Genomic DNA, 23,430 nt, shown 5'->3' on the forward strand with positions numbered 1-23,430 from the left:
GAGTCAGTAGCCACAGAAAACCAAGGCCTGAACTGGAGCTTTCCAGTGTTTCAAAGTCACGTAGAGAAAGGGGGATCCAGTGAAGAAGATTGACTGAGAAGAGCATGTAATAAGGAAAGAAGAAAACCATGAAGACTGATGTCCTGAGACCTTCAAAAAATAGGGAGTGATCAACTAAGTCAAATTTGCTAACAATCAAGTAAGGTGAAGACTGGGAAACAGTTGATCATTAGATTTAGCAATGCAGAGGATGCTATGACCTTGAGAAAAGAGATTTTGGTAGAGATGTAGGAAGGGAAGCCCGACTGGAAGGAATTCAAGAAAATGGAATGAGAAGTGGAGACAAAGAATTCAGGCATCTCTTTCAAAGGGTTTTCCTAAAAGGGGGAACAAGGAAATGAGGTGGTGGGTAGAGGAGAACGTGGTGTCATAGAAGCATTTTATTGGTTAGCTTGAGCCAGGAGATACGACGCAGCATGCTTGAATGATGACTGGAATGATCCAGTTAGAGAGAAAAGCTGCCAATGCAGAATGAGAAAGGGCAAATGCAGGAGCAATGTCCTTAAGCAGGCAGTAAAGGGGATGGGGATCCCATGCCCATCTAGAAGTGCTGGCCTTAGACAGGAGAACCCCTTTTGCTCTCATTCCCACCCACTTGGGCTGAATGTCTTCTCGCATGTTCTCATCCCTATGCTGTTCTATGCTTCCACCACTGGCCTTTACTGCCTAATGTTTTCCAATGCATTCCACAGAGGAGAGAAAAGGTCCAGATTTGTTCTTTGTTTCCCACTCCTTCAAGCATCTGTACCCAGCTCCTTCCTCAAACACACTGATGTACTTAATGACTAAGTCCTATCAACTCTATAACCTTCACATTTCTCAGATCTGCCCCCTTCCTCCTCATCCCCTCTGCTACTGCTACTCCCTCAGTTCAGATCTGATCTTTCACCAAGACTCTTAAAACAATCTCTTAATTTCTCTCTCTGTTCTAGTCAGTCCTCTCATCTTCTGACATCTTGGGCGCCTGGGTGGCTCAGTTGGTTAAGCGACTGCCTTTGGCTCAGGTCATGATCCTGGAGTCCCGGGATCGAGTCCCACGTCGGGCTCCCTGCTCAGCAGGGAGTCTGCTTCTCCCTCTGACCCTCTTCCCTCTCGTGCTCTCTATCTCTCATTCTCCCTCTCAAATAAATAAATAAAATCTTAAAAAAAAAAAAGAGTCAGACACTCATCTTCTGACATCTTTCTAAAACACAAAAATCTTCATGCTTGAAGCTCCCCATTATCCACAGAAGGAAGTGCAAATTCACTGGCATGGATGACAAGGCCCCTCGTGATCTGTTCCCTCTTTTCACTTTGTCATCTGTCTTTTCCTACATACAACCCCAAAACCACCCACATCAAGCTCCTTGCTTCTCATGCCTCTAGGCCTTCACACATTGTTTGCTTTGCCTATAATGTTGGCTTGTTCCCTTACATATCTCTGGAGCTCTGCTCTGGAATGTCTCTTGACCCTACCCCCCTTTTATCCAGGTGGAGATGGCCAAGTTTTGGAGCCTCCACTGCACCTGGAAAAATGTCTTACGGTACTCGTAACATGTTATTGGACTAGATTGTTTCCTCACTTGCCTCCCTTACTAGACGATGAGTGGGACCTAGTTGAAGGTGGTGACGGTGTCTTATTAATCTTGGTAACCCCTACTCTTTGCACTGCATCTAGAATTTAGTAGGAATTAATATTTATACTGAATGACTAAATGAATGAATAAAAAATAAATAGTTAAAACCTAGGTCTCTTTATGCCTGCCCAGGATATTCACAGACTCCCCTTACCTCCCCCTCTTTGTCACATGTGATCTGAAGAACAACACAAAAAGTTACACAAAGCACTTAGTGCAGACCAGCGTTGGCTGTCAGTTCCCCAAAATCTATAAACCTGGGTTTCCTGTCGTCCCAGTTCCCTCACTTTCCAGATATGCTCCTGGAAAAGTCATCTAAATTCTCTGAGCCTCAGATTCTTTATCCATGGAACAGAAAAAACACTTGCTCTGAGTATCCATATACACTAGCTGTGTGGATAAAATGATGTACACTTAAAAAGTGCTTGGACACCATAAACAGCTCCAGGGAGGTAAAAGAAATATAAAAGCAAATACAGCAGAGCTGAGAGACACCTATGACTGTGCTCTGATCATCTTTTGCTCTTTATTCTAAAAATCCCAGGCTTGCCCCTGGGGAGGCAGACACTGAAACTGGGCACTCATGCCACCACCTTGTCAGCAGGCAGCCAGATCTGCTGCTCATCAGGTGTGGGTGCCAACACTGCAGCATGTGACTGGCCAAAACCAACATTTACAGGAGAAGGAGTAAGATAAACAGATAAAAGGAGAAAGAGAGAAGAAAGGCAGGGGAGAATGCAAAGGAAATTTAAATGAAACAGAGGGGCATGAACACTCACATACAGACAAATATGTAAGACAACTGAGTAGGAAAGAGAGTATGAACTAAGGGTATGGAAAGAGAAATTTAAAGAAAAAGCAACATGTGCCGTATGTGTATAAACAGACAGAAAGTGAGAGTCAAAATGCAAAGTATATGCCCTTCCCTCTGGTATTGTTTCATAAGAACACAACCCAACCCTTCACTTAGTGATCTGAGCCATTCTCCAGGAACACAGCAATAAGCATTCATGCCAAGGGATGCCCCATATATTGCCAAATGCACCCAAGAACTCTCTGGGAGGGAAGGCTATCTTTAGTCCTTGATGACAAGAGGTTTCTGAACTCAGTGCTTCTGAGTGTGTTGGTATCAGGAAGAGGACCAAGTTGGGGCCAGTTAGGGAAGATTCCTATGGGTCCAGGAAATAGCCCCGGAGGTAACAAGATGGGCTGTGGATGCCATGAAGTGAGCCTGTCTGCAAATTAAGGTTACACGGAGCCCAGCTTCCAATATGCTTAGTCTCTACTAAACAGGTGTCTAGCCTGCTCCCCAATAAAACTGCCTGGGAGTTGGCCATTCACCATTCTAGGGCCGTTCAGTGAAGGTGGGCCCTTGTTGACCCAGTGGACATCAGCATCCTCCCACCACACAGTGATGCCCTAACTCTGGAGATGACCTTCTCACTATATTCCCTCAAGGCCATTATCTGAGGCTCCCAAGGAGGAGGAAGGAGAGGAAGGCTTCTCCTGAGTCCCATTAGCAAGCCCAGAAGTTTGCTCCCCAGGCCAGAACAGGGGCTCAGCTCAATAACTCCCACTGACATCCCACTCTGGGACATGGTCCTGATAAAAAGCCAAAGGACAGGGTGACACTGACAACTTGGCCTTCCTGTTCCCAAAGCAACCCCATCTCAAATGGTTGGAAGCCCTCAACAGGGTCCAGGATAGCCTCATCCTCCAAGTGGGGCTATATATGGGCCACCAACTATAGAGACTCTTGAGGTCAACCATAGCTTGTCAGAGTAAGTAGAATGGTAACTAGGGTCAGAGCAGAAACTGAGTCATCTTTTCACTTCCAAAAGTACATCTAAGAATCTACCAAAGCCATACCTGTCTACCTTCCAGCTGATTTCTAGGGAAGCACAAAGAGGATCAGTGAGCTCTTCTCCGGGTGGGAACCCCAAGTCCTCTAAGTAGTAGCTGCAATGAACACAGAGTACTTACAAGACAGAAGTCCTCCCTGCGGCAGGTTAAAAATGATGCCTTACAGGAATATTCCCAAAGCCCTAGTCCAGTAAAAATGGGACTGCTCTACGAAGCAGAACTAGGTACTGTGCAAAGCCAACAGGGAGAGAAATGTAGTTCCAGGAAACCATACTAAAGATACTTGTAATGGTTTTAAAACATGGTCCCCCAATTTTTTGACATGCCTCCTATAAAAATCACCCCTTCTCTTGAATCTGGACTCTGCGACTGCTTGACCAATAGAACACAACTGAAATGAATTGGTGCCAATTTTCAGTCCCAAGCCTCAAGAAACCAGCAGCTTCTACTTCCTATCTCCCATGCTGTGAGGAAGCCCAGGCCATGTACAGAGGGTACATATAGGTGTTCTAACAGTCCCAGCTGAGGTTCCAGAAAGAGCTAACATCAACCCCCAGACATGAAGCAAGACAGGTCTAGGTGACACCAGCCCCTAGTCAATGAGTCACCCTACGCCTTGAAGTCTTTCCAGCCAAGGTGCCAGACATCATGGAGCAGGGACCAGCCATCCCTGAAGTATTCTCTGAATTTCTAAGCCACAGAGTCTGTGAGCATAATAAAATGGTTGTTTTATACCCATAAATTCTGGGGTAGTTATGTCACAGTAGATAAGTGGAACCGATTTTGGTACCTAGAAATTTAGTGCTGTTGAAACAAAATCCTAAATCACTGACTTGGGGACTGAGTGACAGGCTGTCAGGAAAGGTTACAGATAAGTAAGGAAAACATTAGTAGAAGCTGGAGGGAAGGGGACCCTCGTAAATGTTGAAAAGTTTGGTAATTCTCTCCCCAATGGCGACAAGGAAAATAGGAAATCTACCTAATTCGACCATCCAGCTTAAAGTATCTCCGAGCAGAGTGCTGCAGGTGCCGTCCGACATCTAGCTGCCTATAGGAGGAGAGGAGCCAAAAAAGGGACTGTTCCGTTTTCAAGCAACACAGAAAGGAAACAGAAAGGAAAAAGGGCTTTCTGGGTTAGAAAATAACACTTGTTTCTGTCTCTCTAGATGGGAAAAAATTCTCAAATTAAGAAATGGCTTCCAGATTGTAGTGGCAGTTTTATTGTGTGTGTGTGTGTGTGTGTGTGTGTGGGTGCGTGTGTGGGTGTATGAACTAATCAGACTGTACACTTTAAAAGGTTCAGTTCAAGTTTAATTATCTGTCAGTAAACCACTTTAAAAAAAAATCTAGAGTAGGTCCAGTCCTAAAAAATCTTTTGTCCAGACCTAAAAAAATGGTTTCAAGCATTCCTCAGAGAATCTTACGGACACACAGACAAAAGGCCTTCTAATGATTTGAAGGGTGGGCCGTACAGATCCTCTGTAAATGGTAAGGCTTCCAAGACTCGTGAGAACCCTTGTCCCCAAGCAGTCTCCCAGGGAACCCAACGCGGGAAGGGGCTCACAGTGAAGTGATCCGTACATGTGCCTTCTGTCCACTGCAGTGGGTTATAAAGGGATTCAGAAGAAACCCACCAAGTTTTAAATGAAGTATATCAGCTGGGACTGGGAAGCACAGAGACCATATAAAATGAAGGGAAGACTCTGGACACTTGAAATATTATGGGCATGAAGCTGACGGAGAAAACTACTCACCTGCACAAATGGGCTACTTTTGATTTTGAAAGAAAAGGAAGAAGGAATCAGAGTGAGGGCAGAACCCAAAGCCCTGAGGGGGGAGGCAGAGACAAGGTAAATGCCTCTGAGGCAATAAAACCACGACTTAACCAAGGCTTCGGTCACTTGTGCCTCACTGGATGTAAGAATTACAATGGGCCAGTAACCGCTGTGTGGCCTCCGGTTTCCCCCTATGTGAAGAGGGCTATCTACAGTGGTTATTCTGGGCCTGTCCCACCAGGGTATCTTGGGTGGCAGATACATATTCTCTCTAGTTTACAGGTCTTCAACATCAAGAGAAATAGGACTCAAGGAACTGCACACAATGAGAGAAAGGGACTGCACCTAAAGCGTTTCATCTATACCTGAACCTGACTCACATGATGAGATCTTAGACTTCAAACTGATGCCATTCACAAGATGAGACTTGGGAACTTAGAAGAGAGACTGAGTATATTTCACATTGGGCAAGGATGTGAATATTTGTGATCAGAGGGCAGACTATGGCAGACTGCATTTTCCAAAGACAGTGATCATGACCTACCCCATCTCACATGCCCTTCTAGCAATGTGAAGTGGATACTCCTCTCATCAAGTGGGAATTATTTTCCCTCGGTTTGTGTGATGTTTTGATTTATAATAAGAAATACAGAATTGGTATTAGTCCCATTTCTGGCACAGAGCTCCTAAAACCCTTGGAATTGCCTAAGAGATGACAGTGATCAAGGTGTCTTTTGTCATGTTAATGAGTGACTTTTGGACTACACCTAAGCATGGGGGCTGTTTGCCGGGAAAACCAACCTTGTTATTAGAGGCCAACCTTGTGATTAGACGGTTGGAACTTTCAGTTGTTCCCCTCCCCAGAACTCCAGGGAGGAGAGACTGGCTGGAGGTTGAATCAGCCACCAATGGCCAATGATCTCATCAATCGTGCCTATGTAACTGAAGCCTCCATAAAAACCCAAAAGGGCAGGGTTCAGAGAAGTTCCAGGTTGGTGAATCAGAATGCTGCCGCATGCCACTATGCAAGGCCCAAGCTCTCCAAGACAAAAAATCCTTTGTTTGAGACCTCGCCCTATGTATCTCTTCATCTGGCTGTTGATTCGTATCCATTAATATCCTTTGTAATAAACTGGTAATCTAGTGAGTAAATGGGTTTCCTGAGTTCTGTGAGCCACTCTAGTAAATTACTGAACCCAAGGAGAGGGTCGTGGGAACCTCTGATGTTTAGCCAGTCTGTCAGAAGCACAGGTAACAACCTGGCTTGAGATTAGCATCTGAGGCAAAGGGTAGTCTAGGGCTGAGCCCTTAAATTGTGGGATCTGATGATCTCCCTGGTAGATAGTCTCAGAATCAAGCTGAATTGTAGGGCACTGAGCTGGTGTCAGAGAATTGCTTAAGTGGTGCGGGGGAGCACCCTCACACACACCACCACGTTGGCATTGGGGTGCAGAGCTCTTTACCTTGAACTCAGGCAGAACTTTGTTCTCGCCTTCATCAACCGGGTAAAACAGAAAAGACACCATGCAACTTCGGAGGCCAGGTCATTAAAATGTCATGCATTTCTGCCTAGTTCTCTTGAGATGCTCACTCTTGCAACCCAGACATCATGCTGTAAAAGCATGCAACCAACAGAGGCCACACGTAGGCGTTCCACAGCTGAGGTCCCAGCTGACTGCCAGCATCAGTGGTCAGACATGTAAGTGTACAAGTCTTCAGATGATTCCAGCCCCTAGCCACTGAGTTACCAATGCTGCAAGGAATAGAGGCGAGCTTTCCCTAATGAGCCCTACCCAAACTGCGATTTGTGAGCAAAATAAATGACTGTTAATGTTTTAAGCCACTAAGTTTAGGGCCGTTTGCTATGCAGCAATAAATAACCAGACAAATATTACTGACATCACGGTTGGATTCTAGGAAGCATCTCAGGTAACAGGGGGCTAAGGCCACAGGTCCTCTGGAGAGGTAGCCTGCCACACCAGGACAGGCTCTGCAGCACTATCTTTTACCCACAGCCACCACTCTCAGGAGACTTTCCCTATCTGCTAGCTCTCACCCTCTTCCTGAAATCGAAGGCAGAGGGTCCAGATTGGTGCCCACTTTAGCAGTGGGCCCCCAAGGCCTCTCTGGACTTTACAATATTACAAACCAATGCCTTGCTCTGCCCAGAAACCTACAAATGTGAGCTGAAATTATGGTTCCACAGTCAATTAACTATGTGGTTTTAGCTTCCTTGAATGTAACATCACGAAACTGAATGAATCCCAAGACCCCTCCAACTCTAACAGTCCAAAAGAGTATGTGCTGGGCCTCCAAAGAGTTCCAACAGAGTAGGGGAAATAAGACCCCCATGAAAATCCACCCTATGAGGTACTATATGATAAGTGCCATCTGGAGGCTCCAAATCACGGGTTCTAAGAGTGAATACAGAGGGGAGGGAAATCCTTCTTTGCTGGGTGGTTAAGAAAAGCACTGGGAAGGAAGTAACACTTGCATCTAGACTGGCAGAAGTGTAAGGTTTGCATTAGACAACAGTGAAGGATAAGAGTAGAAAGAAAGACCAGGGCTTTTTATGAAAGCCTTACAAGCCAGGCCAAGTTTGACCGTATCATACTTGACAATAGTTTTTGAGCAGGAAGATCCCAGGGATATTTAGAGGGAGGTGAATGGAGTGGTACAATAAAACAACAGAAGGACCAAGAGAGCTAGCCTTGAGTTCTTTCTCCCGTTAGCTTTGTATTTGGAGGGAGCGCCTCTCCTTTTCTACGTCTCAGCTTCCCAATCTGTAAAAGAAGTGGGTTTGACTGAATGAACTCTAAGGTTCCTTTCAGCTCTGCCCTTCTAAGTGTCTGGGGACTGAATGGAAAGGGAGCCCAAAGTTGGTAAGACCTATGAGAAAGGTACTATGAGGACTCAAATAGCACAGCAGCCTATGCTAGAAGAGACTCCTCTCCCAGACAGCTAATCAACTGGTCAATAAATAGTTATCATCTTCCACATACCAAGCATTGTTCCAGGCTCAAGGTAGATGGAAAGAAGTCAACCAAAGTCCATGACCCCAAGAAGTCTACACTTTTATAGGCACCCAGGTTTCTCACACCTCCATCCAGAGGCAAGGTTCCCAAACACTATACTGATAGCCTGAACCTCCATGGGGCAGTGACCCGGATGCTAGAGGTTCACAGTGAAGAAGCTGTCCAGGAAATCAGCAGGAATGACGAGTCTTCTGAGAACTGCCCCTGCTGCCTGCCAGGCCTTACAGCACAAGTGAAATCTCCTGAGAGCAACACGTAGCAAAGTTCACCCTGTTTAGGTGGCTGAATTAGCTTTAAACATAACACTTCCTTGTTTGCAAGTCACCACACTGCTTCTAGTCTCACCCCAGTCATCAACACCAACATCATAAAACCTGGCCTCTGAAATCCAGGGGAGCGTGGAGAATCTCACCTCCCACTCCCAGAATTGGGATGCAGCCAAATCTTAGGAGCTGGAGTGCGAACCATATGTAGGGAGGGTATATCCGGCAGCTGAGGGTGAAGCAACGTGCCCACGCTGCCTCATCAACAAAGAGAAAGGGAAACCTGCTCCAAAAGACCAAAACCTAGCAAAGAACAAAACTTTGGTGGTCAAATGAAAAGGCTTGGATTTCCTCCTCCTACATACCCTGCCAATCAAAACCGGGCTACAGAGCAAAAGGAAGGAAATATATTAGCAGAATACCCATAAAAGTCAAAAGACAGAATAGAATACAGGCTCTTTAACCCATACTGGCTCAGGTGAAGTCTCATTCAAGTTAAGGACACAAACTTGCAAATACCTATCTTGCCAGTTCCACAGGGTCACATCTGCCCTTCCCACCAGTTTTCCATGCCCCAGAGTACCTCCTACCCCCAGAGTGAGACACAGATGCCTCTATTACCCCTGGGTTCCTCTGCCTCCATGTGGATGATGTGGGGGTCCCCAAAGCAGCCTCGAGTCAAATACCCAGCTTTCCCAGGCCCTAGCACCCTTCCACTCCCCAACCAAAGTTCCCGACACGCCAAGGATCTTTTCCCTTGTGATGATAAAAAAAAAAGGGCCTCAGGTCACTGCCAAACATCTACTGAAAGGTCAGACTAAGAGATTCAGGTGCCAAAGTCATTAATACAGGTTGTACATGCCTTGAAGAAAGAGAAAGGATCATTCTTCTTTCTCCCCCATTGTCCACCACAGAGCCTGGCACCTGAGAGGAAAGCCCTCAGAGCTCACTGACAATGACTTCCTAAATGAACTGGTAATTTACTACCCTACTCAGCCCAAAGAGCAACCCCCAGATATGGCTGGGGGTGAAGACAGCCAGCAAACCCACCAGATGACACTTTCAAAATAACACCCACGGTCCAGCAGTAGCCTTGGAGAGAAGGGTATAGCTAGCCACAGAGGCCTGGGACTCCATGCCAAAAGCCCAGGAAAGAAAATCGGAAAGAAAGCAGAAATATGGCAGAAAGGAAGGGAAATGAAGACCTAGAGGAGAAGCTGGAAGAATGCTTTTTTAAGGCACATCAGAGGCTCAGATATTTACAAATATCATCTATCATGTTATGATGGCACATATGCCAGAAAGCTAAAGGAAGAGCAATTTCTAAAATTATTTAAAACATGTAGGTACATATTCCAAATAGAAACAGGTACTTGTCGGTGGTCCTGATTCTGCTTTGTGACTTAATGTAAAACCTGCTTCTCCCACTCTAACCCCCACATAGTGGAAATTGGGCGGGGGGGGGAGAATATTTTAAAAAGTTAGGCCTTGACCCAAAATTGAGAAGCCCTGGTGAGAGCTATACATCAATCTTCCAGCTCTGGAAACTTTTATCCCATCATAGGAAGGGAGTTAACATTTATTGAGAAGCTTTATGCCAGAAACTATGCTAAGCACTGACATATATTATCTCATTTAATCCTCACAGCAACTCTGTGAGATACTATTATTATTATTTCATAGATGAGTATTTAAGATTTTGGAGGGCATAAGAAAATGACCTGAGATCTCACTATCTGGGGAGTAGAGCTTGGATTTGAAGCCAATTGTTTATGATTTCAAAATCTGTGGTTTTTCTTTCATTCTACATTCTACTTTTTAAAAAAAGACCAAACCAGGAAAGTGGATTATAGCTTACACTGACTAAAATTCCCCAAGCTGCTTTGTTTACAGCCCAGCCTAAATTCTTGTAGAACTAGACTTCTGCTTGCAACTTGTGCTAACATGCATAACTGTCTCCCCACCCCGACCCCCAGTGTGGTCAACCTCCCTCACTACAGTGGAGCCTCGCTCAGGCACAGGCCCAAGCTGTCCCATCTTAAGGAAAAGGATATAGCCAGGAGAATGTCAGCTGCTTCTTGCTGGCTCCATTCCTGGAGCTCTAGGCTCCTCCAACAGCACAAAGCAAAGTCTGTTTTAGGGTCCCTTTGCTTTCTCCTATGGACACTTAGAGAACTGGAAAATGGCATAGATATTACAGATGGCTTTTGCTTCATAGTCACCATGAGCTGAGCCCAGATCATTCACCTGGACAACTGTCAGAGTCATGATGATAAGCATTTATACTTTGGACCCAAGCCATTTGGCTGCCTCTTGATGCCACCCTCCAGTGAACTCCATTTCCCTAGAAGTGCTCTCCTACTCACCTGCTCAGAGTCCCCCGAGGGGCTTTAGTGCCTCCAGCTCCGTGGGTGATGCTGGAATTCTTGTTGGCAGTCATGGTCATTTCTGCTCTCGGCAAACCCAGAGCCCTGCAAAGAAATCAAGGCCTATTAGCCAAGTTTCCACGGGCAGCCAAAAGTACCTCAAACATTTCCAGATGACCTCCAAAACTGCCAAGAGGGTTTCTGTGGCGGGTGGCAGGAACCACTTTCCCACATAGATTTAATTCCATGTGTTATAGCTTAAGAGCCTCAAGGGACCCCTGATCTGGGTTAGGCAATGACTCTGTGAGCTAGCAGATAACCTATCACTTTACAGAGAATGACAAAACTCCATTTCCATCCTACCTCTTCTCATTTTTTAAATATTCCCAAACTTCAAGCATGCCATAGAGCCTTGGCAAATTCCATCCTATCTGTATACCTCCTGAATAACTATTTATTCAGTGTTTTTCTTGAAACAACTTGAAACTAACTTGCTTATCTTAAAATATTTAACCTTGTTCTATACAATTAATCATTTAGTCACTCAACAAATATTTACTGAGCACCTAAGTCCTAGGCACTGCCATCCAACAAAGAATGAAACAAAGTCTCTGCCCTTGGGGAGATCCATTACAGGAAAAACAAACAATAAGCCTTTACATGTCACATGTGTGTGATATATCAGTATACATTTCTGTATAATTTGTATGGTGATGATAGGTGGTATGAAGAAGAAAATGAAGCAAGGTAAAGGGAGTGTGAAGAAGATCTGTTATTTGAAGTAGAAGGTTCAGGGAGGAATATTCTAATAGAGTAACATTTGAGCTAACACCATAAAATTATGAACTATCATATTTTTTCTAATATACATTATGGTATTTAAGTACTGACAAAGTGAAAAATGTCCATTCATGTACCATACAGAGTTAGCAAATATATCATTATCCTTTAAGGAACATCATTTTATGTTAAAATAATAAAAGGAAGAAAAAGGTTAAAACTTAAGAGTACATCCAGATTGGAAAGGAAGAAGTAGAATTATCTCTTATTTGCAGATGATATGATCATGTACATAGAAAATCCAAAGGACTCCACTAAAAAACTTTTAATCTAATATATAAAGTCAGGCAAGTTTGCAGGATAAAGAGTAATATTTTAAAAATCAATTTTACTTCTAACCACTGGCAACGAAAAATCTGGAAATGAAATTTTAAAAATTCCATTAATAATTTCAGCAAAAAAAAAAAACCTTAGTATTTCTAAGAATACTTAGAAAAATACTTGGGAATAAATTTAACAAAAGACATGTAAGACATGTATATTGCAAACTATAAAACATCATTGAAAGAAATTAAAGAAGACACAAATAGACATCCCATGTTCATGGATGAGAAAATTCAAAATTGTTAAGATGGCAATATTCCCCAAATTGATTTATAAATTGAACAGAATATCCATCAACTGTAGAAACTGACAAGCTGGTCCTAAAATTTTATGGCAATCCAAGGGATCCAGAATAGCCAAAACAATCTTAAAAAAGAAGAATAAAGTTAGAGAACTCAGACTAATTTCAAAACATACTACAAAGCCACAGTAATCAAGACAGTGTATACACACATAAGAATAGAAATAGAGATCAAGGGAATAAAATTAAGAGTCCAGAAATAAACCCAAATGTTCATGGTCAATTGATTTTCAACAAGGATGCCAAGACTATTCAATAGGGAAAGAAGTCTTTTCAACCAATGGTGCTGGGACAACTGGATATTCATAGGCAAAAAATAAAGTAGGACCCTTACCTCATACCAAAAAAATAAATAAATAAAACTGGATCTCAGACCTAAATGTAAGAGTAAAATTTACAAAAGCAAAGCCTAGAAGAAAACAGGGGTAAATCTTTGTAACATCAGATTAGGCAATGGTTTCTTAGATACGACAACAAAAGGACCAGCAACAAAAAAGACATTAAACTATATCATACCAAAATTAAAAACCCTTGTGCTATAAAAATACCACCAAGAAATTTAAAAGACACCCACAGATAGGGAGAAATTATTTGCAAATCATGTATCTGCTAAGGAGCTATATCCAGAATGTATAAAGAATTCTTTCAATTCAATAATAGAAAGACAAATAACCCAATTAAAAACTGGACAAAGGATTTGAATAGGCATTTCTCCAAAGATATAAAATCAGCCAGTCAGCTGATGAAACAAATCACTAGTCATCAGGGAAATAGAAATCAAAACTATAATATAGTATCATACTTCACACCCACCAGTATGGCTATAATGAAACAGACAGATAAAAACAAATGTTAGTAAGGCTGTGGAGACACTGAAACCTTCATTTATTGCTAGCGAGAATGTACAATGGTGCAGCCATTTTGGAAAACAGTTTGTCAGTTCAGAAAAGTTGTACACAGAGTTACCATATGACCTAGCATGATCCACTCCTAGGTTTATATCCAAGAGAAATAAAAATACTGTGTCCACACAAATACCTATACACAAATGTTCATAACAGCATTATTCATAATAGCCAAAAAGTGGAAACAATCCAAATGTCCGTCAATGGATGAATGCATAAACAAAATGTGATATATCCATACAATGAAATATTATTCAGACATAAAAAGGAAGAAGAAGTACCGATACATTCTATAACACGCATGAACCCTGGTGCCATTTTTACAAAATGTAGAGAATAGGCAAATCTGCAAGACAGAAAGTAAATTAGTGGTTGCCAAGGTTGGGTTGAGAGTGGCAGAGCAGAGAATGGCTGCGATCAGTATGGGTTTCTCTTTTTTTCCTTCTTTAAATTTTTTATTGTTATGTTAATCACCATACATCATTAGTTTGTGATGTAGTGTTCCATGATTCATTGTTTGTGCATAACACCCAGTGCTCCACGCAGAACGTGCCCTCTTTGATACCCATCACCAGGCTAACCCATCCCCCCACCCCCCTCCCCTCTAGAACCCTCAGTTTGTTTTTCAGAGTCCATCATCTCTCATGGTTCATCTCCCCCTCCGATTTCCCCCCCTTCATTCTTCCCCTCCTGCTATCTTCTTTTTTTTTCTTAACATATATTACATTATTTGTTTCAGAGGTACAGATCTGTGATTCAACAGTCTTGCACAATTCACAGCGCTCACCATAGCACATACCCTCCCCAGTGTCTATCACCCAGCCACCCCCTCCCTCCCACCCCCCACCACTCCAGCAACAGTATGGGTTTCTTTTTGAGGTGAAAAAAAAAGTACTGGAATTAGATCGTGGTGATAGTTGCACAACTCTGTGAATAAACTAAAAACAACTGAAATGTGTGCATTTTACAGTATGTGAATTATATCTCAATATAGCTGTTAAAATAAAACTTAGGGGCAAAAAAATATTTTTTTAAGTGCCTTGGAGAGTGGATGTGAGAGAGAACACAACTGAGACACCAAGCATATTTCCAATGTGACTGTACACTCTGGCCTGGACTAACACCCCTTCATGGAAGCTGAATAGCAGTTCTCACTCTGACTGGCATTCCCATCACACTGACCAAAATGAAGTGCATTTGGATGTGAGAGTTAAACATATTTATTTACAGCCTCTGAAGACCTTAATTCTAGAGGCCATCTTACTTATTACCTTGGTGCAAATAGTGATTAGCCTCAATGACAAGAAAACCAAACCTGAGCCTCACTTTTATCCTTCATAAGGTAGAGAAAATCCTTCTCTACCTGTTAGGGGAAAAAAATCTTTATAAACCTAAGTATACAGTGATGATGGTGATGATGATGATAATAATGAGGATGAGGAGAAGTCATCCTGCCACCAGAGCATCTGTGCACACTGGCTCTCATGAGATCTTCTTTATCTGCCCCAGCCCAGTGCCAAGTTAAGCTCTTGGCATATGGCTGTGTGTGCACTAGAAAGGAGGAGGAGAAGAGGCAGCCGCTGGAAGCTCTCCCAGGCCGGTTCTCAGGGTCCTCGGGGATCACAGTGCTACAAGGAATCAACTGGCTAAGCATCAGCTTTCAACTGTGCCCATGGTAACAATGGTCACAATAACCATCATAACCCATCAAAACAACACTAGACATGCTCTAGCGGCTCCAGGGCAAGTCCTCAGGGAGAGGGCAGAAGATCTGTGGAAAGACCAGAAACTGAAAGATATTAAAATAACATGATAAAAAATATATTCTTTCTTTCCCCGAATTTCCGATCTAAGGAGGGTGGGCCCACTGCTCAGAAATGCTTTTATGTAGTTGAATATGACAACACAGAGCCAACTTAGTAAGAAGGAAAAATACAGATGACTCTGACATTTGCTTGTGCCAAGAAGAAAAATCCCATGAAGAGGTAACCAAGAGAGGAGTGGACCAAAATTTCTACAAGGCCCATGGCAAGGAATCTTGATCACACTTCTGCGAGAGCACAGCTGCAATTCTCAAAAGCAGCTAGGAGTTCAGGCATCTTGGGCAGGCACTGCCGAGAACCCCAGACAGGCCCACTCAGTAAGAAGAACAAGATGCCAAATTGTCATCCTCCCTCCACCTGCTCCCTCTAGGCCAGGTCTATCAGATCAGGGAATAATCTAGGGGCTTGAGGTACTAAGGACCAGGCTAACCCTTTACACCTGAAGCTCAGACTTGCGCACCACACATGGCTGGCCTTCCTGGGGGACACTGCTTCTTCTAGGGCCCTAAGAGCAACTCCAGGCTCTCAGCTGTGCTTTCAGCCTGACACCTTAGCTAGCCTGACTGCAAGGAGAGAAGATACTCTAGTTAGAGGAAATACCCACTGGGCATGGCGCAGAGAAGGGGGCTGAGAGGCTGTTTCACTAGTTCTCAGGTCCATCGATGACAAAGTCCAGGCAGAAACTGCATGTTTAGAAAATGAAATTGTTCAATTAGCATCTACCACCAGTCACGAGTTGCTCAAAAACCCAGCTGTGACAAATTATAGACAACTATCTGAAGAGTCAGGACTATCCAGAAAAAGGACCACAATAAGGTACTCCTAGACTTGTTCTACAAACTCTGCATTGAGACAAAGAAACCACCATCCCAGGTACTTGAGGTCCAGTGGGAAGAACACCTGATTTGGGGTCAGATAACTAATTCTAACCCTGCCTCTCTCAACTGATAGTTAAGTGACACTGCACAAGTGAGTTTCAAAGACTCAACTTTCTCACTATAAGAGCAATAATAACATGACCTACCTCATGTGATTTCCTGGCACACAGAAGTTTAATAAATGGTTTTTCTTCCAGATCATGCTGCTCTAGGTATTTGGAAAGCAACCAGTCCATTCCCGACCCTGAGTCATTTTCAAATTCCCTGTTACTACGGTCATTCAGTCCATTTGCTCTATGCAAGCACTGTGCAAGGTACCAGGATATAAAAACGTTCAGACAGTCCCTGCCTGGAGGATATAACTATAAAGGGAGAAGAGTCAAGTAAAAAGTGGACCCCAGGAATGCTTCATAGGGAGGTGACATTTGAAGTAAGCGTTAACCTATTTGCTACGCACGGTAAGAGGACCTAAGGAAAAGCAAAGGTACATTTATTAAGACACGTTCCTACATTCTTTATATAATAGCTGAAGTTATAAGCACCTCCCAAGTATTAAATCATTTAATCCTAGTAACAATCCTAAGAAGTAGGTACTATTATTATTTACATGTTACCAAGGAAACCAAGGTACAGGGCAGTTAAATAGCTTGCCTCGAGTCACTTGGCTAGAAAGTGGCTCGGCAGGAATTTGAGCCGATAGCTGGCACCACTGCCCCAGCTTGGAGCCAGGACTCTGTATTACCTCTAATCATCTGCGAATTCAGCTCTCACAGCTCTACAAGGTAGTGATGATACAGACCCATTTTTCCAATCAGAAAATTTAGGGTCAGAGAGATTAATGACTGGCCCAAGATCACTCACCCGGTGAAGGAACAGAACAGGAATGTGGGTCAGCATCCACTCACTCTCCCTCACATCAATGGGATGCTTGTTAAAAATAGTCCCAGTCCCCACCTCCACCTCCTGAATGGAAATCTATAGGAGTGGGGCCTAGGAATTTGCATTTTAAGCTAGTTTATATCCCCAAAAGTGTGAAAGCTTGTGTCCTACTGCTTTCTGAGGACTTGGAAAGGTACAAAGGGTCACTACTGATCGTCTTCCTAAGGTTTCGGAGCTATAAGCAAATACAAGATGGATGTTCCTTCAGTCCCTCTTCCTCCTCCCACCCCTCAGCTTTTTCCGCCCTGCACAGGAACCACCGACCCTCAACGACAAAGGAGCAGGTCCATCACGAGGTCCAGTGAAAGCATTATCAATGTCTCCTCTAAACAGTTCCTCAATTTTCAGATGTGCTCAGTGTTCTTGTATCTCAAAACAATTCTTCCTGCCACCCACCTCTAGTAGCTAACATCTGCTTCTGCACTTTCTCCTCACTTTCAACTCCAGGGAAAAAAAAGTTTATAGCCGAAGACATAAGCTGATGGTTTGTAAGAGCAAAAATATGTCTCATCTGGCCTTCTCTTTAAGAAATTTGGATTAGTTATCAAACATTTTTAAAAGTGTGTGGGTACAAATAAAATACAAAGATTCTGGTCTTTCTCTTGAAAAATTAGAAAATCTGACGTCACTGTCTGCCCTGGCAACAGTTGGCTAGGCTGAGTAAAAGTGGCCCATTTAGATGCAGCAAGCTCTCCAATTTACGGCTGTCCCTCCCCACCCAGTGCCTGCAGCTGGCCAGCTTTACTCAGCTCTCCAACCTGACTCTCAGTCAGCAGGTGAGTGCTGCAGCCTAGCCCGAGTCCCAGCAGGGAAGGGTTAAGAGGTACTATACCAGGAGCATGCTCCCTGTGGAGCATCCACAAGAAGCCTCTGGACAGCTGGGCCTGCGCAGTGCAGGGAACAGGAGCCTATTCTAGTATAGGGCACCGGCTCTTAGCCACTTGAACCGCCCCCCCCCCCCCCATCTATTCTCCTCACTGCCACTGGAGGAAAGACCTCTGAAAGGCTCCCAACTTTTGCTCAGGCCAGCCTTCATCTTGCAACTCTCTCTCTCCTGCTCCTTCTCCCTATAATCCAATCCCATGACCACAAATGCTCTCCTAAAGGTCCAGGAAGGGCCCCATCAGGTCAGGCTCTGAAAAGTGCTCCTTCTGAGGGATGCCCAACCTCTAAGAATGAACTTTCCTATCCTAGAGCAAAAAAAGTCCCGCCCTTGGTTAGGTGATATTTCTAAATGTCTGTGTGATACTGTTCCATGGGCCTAACTGTGAACATGACAAGATGCTTTGCCCCTGAAGGAGGAGACATTTGAACCCTGAGAGTAAGCATTTGGAAGGAAGCCTCCCATTCTGCTGGGGTTAAAGTTGCCATGTAGAGGAAACACAGACCCTGCCAAGCACTCTGCTTTCCTAGTCCAGGTAAGAAGTCAAGACACCCAACAAAGGAAACCTCTAAACCATATGAGAGAATTTCTGCTAACAACTACATTCCACTAATTTCTTAAGCAATCTCCCCTGTGGAAGTGGCAGCCTGGAGGGAAGGAAAAGGTGGGAAAGGGAACAGAGCTCTATGTGTACCCTGAGAACCTGGAGACCGCACAGCTCTGTACAGCTGTAGTCTGACCACGGTAAGGTCAACACGCCTACTCCCCGGCCCAGGGAACACCCACTCGGGCCCTCTTTCCCTTCTTACTGACTCCCTCCTGCAACCTTTTCTCATTGCTGGTCCTTGGCCAAGGAAAGGACTAGACAGACCGGCAGCTTCCCCAGAGGAGGGCTTAGGCCTTTAATTTCCTCTTTCAAGAGTCCCAGCAACCAACACCGGCACTATCAGCTTCAGGGAGGGTCATCATTTGAATGAGTTCCTTTTTTTTTTTTTGAATAGAAAGTTTTATTTTTGATATATTCAAATTTATCAGGATTTCACATTATGATTCATACTCCCCTCCCTATCCGAGGTCATTTTAGTGTCATAAAATATCTCTCTACATTTTTTCTATTAACTTTATTTATAGTTTTCTTATGATCAGTTATTGTTCCCAATTATTACTCACCTCTTCAAAAACAATATCATTAACCCTACCCTTGCCATGTGTTTTTTTTATCTTTCTCTGACTTTTTTTTATTATAATGTTAATCACCATACATTACATCATTAGTTTTTGATGTAGTGTTCCATGATTCATTGTTTGCATATAACACCCAGTGCTCCATGCTGAATGTGCCCTCTTTAATACCCATCACCAGGCTAACCCATCCCCCCACCCCCTCCCCTCTAGAACCCTCAGTTTGTTTTTCAGTGTCCATCGTCTCTAATGGTTCGTCTCCCCCTCCGATTTACCCCCCTTCATTCTTCCCCTCCTGCTATCTTCTTCTTCTTTTTTTTTTTTTTAACATATAATGTATTATTTGTTTCAGAGGTACAGGTCTGTGATTCAACAGTCTTACACAATTCACAGCACTCACCATAGCACATACCCTCCCCAGTGACTATCACCCAGCCACCCCATCCCTCCCACCCCCCACCACTCCAGCAACCCTCACTTTGTTTCCTGAGATTAAGAATTCCTCATATCAGTGAGGTCATATGATACATGTCTTTCTCTGATTGACTTATTTCACTCAGCATTAACACCCTCCAGTCCCATCCACGTTGTTGCAAATGGCAAGATTTCATTCTTTTTGATGGCTGCATAATATTCCATTGTATATATGAGTTCCTTTTAACTACCCAAACCAGAGTTCTCAAAAGTGTGTTTGAGTCTTTCCTTCTCTCTGGCAGAAGTCCTGGCCTTGGGCTAAGGTGGCAATGGCTGTGTCTCCCTTTCCTGTCTCTGCCTGGACTAACAGCTCACACGCTCAGCCTCTCTGCTGTCTGGCATTCCTAGGAAGTTCAGCCATACCGCTCTCCTGCCATGTTGGCCCCCTCTGTCCCCACATGGCTGAGAAAGCTAGAGGGCAATTTTAGCTAGTTCTTCCCTGATGCTCAACTTAATGTTAACTGACTTGTTAACTGATGACAAAAGAGGGTCCCCAAAGAGACAAAAGCAATGGTGATAAAGGGCCCTAGAAATTCCACACTGGCCTTATCCTTCAAAGTGTGCTCCTTCTCTTCCCAAAGTCACAGCTGTTATAAAACTGATGAAAGGGAGTTTTCCAACTGTGGCTGCCACCCAGTCAGACTGTCAATGGCAGGCCTTTCCCTCCCACCCCTCAGCCGATCTCATCCACCTCAGGGCTTTCAATCAATCTTCTCACAAGTGTCCCTATTACTTTCCGGAATGCTACTGCACTAACAGGTTCCCATCCAACACACCCACAAGGAGAGGCTGTTCCTGGGAAACCTGCCTTCATCTCATTCACGTGGGCTTCTCCTCCTTCATCCCCCTCTTCCTTTTCTGATTCATTTGTCACTGGTTATCGGCGCACAACCTGTCTTTGGCTCTGCTGTGCCTAAAAGCAAGGGTTTCCAAGGGAAAGGGGACAGCTCAGAGGTTGGATGGGTGGGCAACAGAAGCTTTAGAAAGGGAGCCAGGAACGATTTTCTCCACTCTATCCCATACTTCCCTCCAAAATGCCAGACCCTGTTTCTCTGTCACTACTTCTGTATACCTTCTACCCTGGAGCTTCTCCATTCCAGCCCCAGGTTCTGGAATTCTAGGTCCAGAAAACCCTTCAAGCAAAAATGTCAAGGGGATTATGAGCTTCGTCAAGTGGCAAGGAACTGAGATTTGTTTTGCTGGGAAGTCAGATTTTACAGGTCCCGGTGAGGCTGAAATCCTCCTCAACCAGCCATGGGAAAAAGATGGGTTTTTTTCAGTTGTTGTTGAATAATAATCAAAAAAATTCAGCTCTTTCCCTCTCTTCACTGTCCATTTATCACTCCCACATCCTCTTTCCCAACCCTCCTCCTCAAAGAGGCCTATAAGTTTGGGTTTTCAACCTCAACCATTTTCAGTCCCTTTTCCTGCCAGATGGTCCTTCTCCACTTCAGTACAGATTCTGTGGAGGTTGGAAGCTGGGTTTAAATGTTTCCTGAAAGCCTGAAAAAGGGTGAGGGCTTATTAGGCAATTCTAGGCAAAGGAAATCTGGTGGCTTCCAAGATAGTTTTAAAAAACCCAGACACGGTCTGGAAACTCAGCCTCTCAGCAAGCAGCTGATCGTAGCTCTGCCAGGACAATGGAGACTACTCTGTCCGATGACTTGGCAACACTTGGAAAAAGAAAGTAGAACAGAGGCTTGCCCCACAAAGAGCCCTGCTCCTGAGAGCTAACCACTGCCCTCTTTAGCTTTGGCGAGAAGAGCCTGTGGTCCCGTCATCATGATGCCGATTCAAACCGATCTCACACCAGCGCTTTCCCTCTGGCCAGCTACCGTCATTGCCATTTCCTGCGCATGCCAGGGATGTTCATGCCTTCAAGGCTTTGTTCAACTGATTCCTTCTATCTTAATGTCCTCCTCCCCCATTCTTTCTTAAATACTCATTCAAATGTCAACTTCTGAAGCCTTTCCTGATACTGAATCTTGACCTCCTTCTCACCCCTCCCACGCTCAGCCAGTCTAGCTGAACTCAACCTGACCAATGGCAAGATGCCTCCCCTGCTCTAAAACACATACCACCCACAAGCCAACTTTCTCAGAAGGGGACTAGGAAATAGTAAGGGCCAAAGGAATTGGCCAAGTCTCAATATTGCCATTCTCCTATCTGTAGCATAGGGAGAAGACCCCACCTCTATAACGAGAAAGAAAATGGAGACCAACAAGAAGCCATCTACAAGAAACAGAGGATACTCAGAACCAAGAGGGAACACACCTGAGGTCTCTAGGCAATGGGTTAGTTTTTCCCCAACTCCCAGCCTTCAGACCTTTTCCCTTGTCCTTACTCTCCTAGCTGATTTTGCTTCCTGTTTCACTGCGAAAACAGAAACTAACAGAACACACCCTCAATAAGCTGCCACCGGCATCAGTGCAGATCTTGTCACTTCTCTGCTGAAAACCCCGACATGGCTCCCAATCACTCCAAGTAAAAGCCACAGTCTTTACAATGACGCACAAGGCCCTCATCAGCTGGGGTCCTATGATTTCTTTGACCTCATTTCAACTACTCTTCCCCTTACTCTTTCCACACCAGTCCCACTGTCCCCTTGTCACTTCCTCAAACAGATAAGGCACAGTGCTACCTCAGGGCCTTCAAACCTACTGTGCCCTGTAACTAAGGCACACCCCCTGAGAGAGCCTGCTCCCTCTTCTCCTAGGACTTTGGTCAGATGTCACCTTCTTAGTGAGGCCTTCCCTGACCACACTGTAAAAAATTAGTATTAACAAAACTGCTACTAAAAAACCTTCCTCCAGGCGCCTGGCTGGCTCAGTCAGTAGAGCAGGCAACTCTTGATCTGGGGGTTGTGCGTTTGAGCCCCATGTTGGGTGTGAAGATTACTTAAAAATAAAAACTTAAAAAAAAAAACCAGGGGCAGCTGAGTGGCTCAGTGGGTTAAGCATCAGACTCTTGATTTCAGCTCAGGTCATGATCTCAGGGTCATGAGATGGGTCATGAGATCAAGCCCCACATCAAGCCCTGCATCAGGCTCCACACTCAGCAGGAAGTCTGCTCAAGATTCTTTCTCTCCCTCACCCATTGCCCCTCCCCCCCACACTCTCTTGCACGAGCGCCCTCTCTAAAATAAATAAATAAATCTTAAAAAAAAAGAAATGAAAAAAACAAAAAACCTTCCTCCATCCTGCTGTCCCTCAGCACTCCTATTCCCCCTTTTCTGGTTTATTTTTCTTTGTATCATTTATGGCCACCTAAAATACTCTTTTCTTTTCCACTTACTATGTTTATGTAAGCTAAGGATTTTTGTGTTTTATTCACAGCTGTATACTCAATGGCCACACAGCAGGTCCTCAACAAATATTTTTTGAATGACAAAACATTTGCCACCAGCTTAGAGTGACCCTCCCTGGGCAGGGTGAGCAGCTTTGGGCTCTGTTGTCCAGGCCCAGCTTCCAGCCCCACCAGTCTTCCCAGTTCAGTCTGACCTACCTGCAACAATCATACCCATTCAGAACACTCAAAAGGGGCCAGTCTTCTGGGCACCCAAGAGATTCAGGGCAGGGGTAGCTTCTGCCCAAGAACTCACCTGAAATTGCTCTCTGCAAAGATTACAATGATTTCCCAACTGCAAAATGCAAGCGTCCTTTCTGTGGATCTTAATGAATCACAGGACCTTCCTTTTCTGATGTCCACTGTTTTGGATACAACTCATCAGCCCTGTCTGAAGCACTGTAATGTAATCTTTATGCTCATCAAAAGAGGGAACAGGTTGAAAAAGGCTGGGAAATACCGTGAGAGAAGTAGAGAAGAGGGACAGGTGCAGGCACCCAAGGCTTTTCATTCATTTACTTCCTGGAGCCCTTTGAGAACAACTTCCCAGCCAGGCCC

General features: G+C 44.3%; 1 protein-coding gene across 7 annotated transcripts in view; it reads right to left on the minus strand.

Annotated features, from left to right (window-relative positions):
* The window catches only part of DENND2B (DENN domain containing 2B), a 172,114-nt gene that overhangs the window by 41,459 nt on the left and 107,225 nt on the right, over positions 1–23,430 (minus strand). For all 7 annotated transcript variants that reach the window (XM_027578981.2, XM_027578979.1, XM_027578978.1 and 4 more), the window contains one exon: positions 10,979–11,083. In XM_027578981.2, coding sequence (XP_027434782.1) covers positions 10,979–11,058 — 80 coding nt within the window. In that variant the 5' untranslated portion in view covers positions 11,059–11,083. The remainder of the gene's footprint in view (positions 1–10,978; positions 11,084–23,430) is intronic.

Source organism: Zalophus californianus, chromosome 11 (genome assembly GCF_009762305.2).
Source record: "Zalophus californianus isolate mZalCal1 chromosome 11, mZalCal1.pri.v2, whole genome shotgun sequence".
NCBI lineage: Eukaryota > Metazoa > Chordata > Mammalia > Carnivora > Otariidae > Zalophus > Zalophus californianus.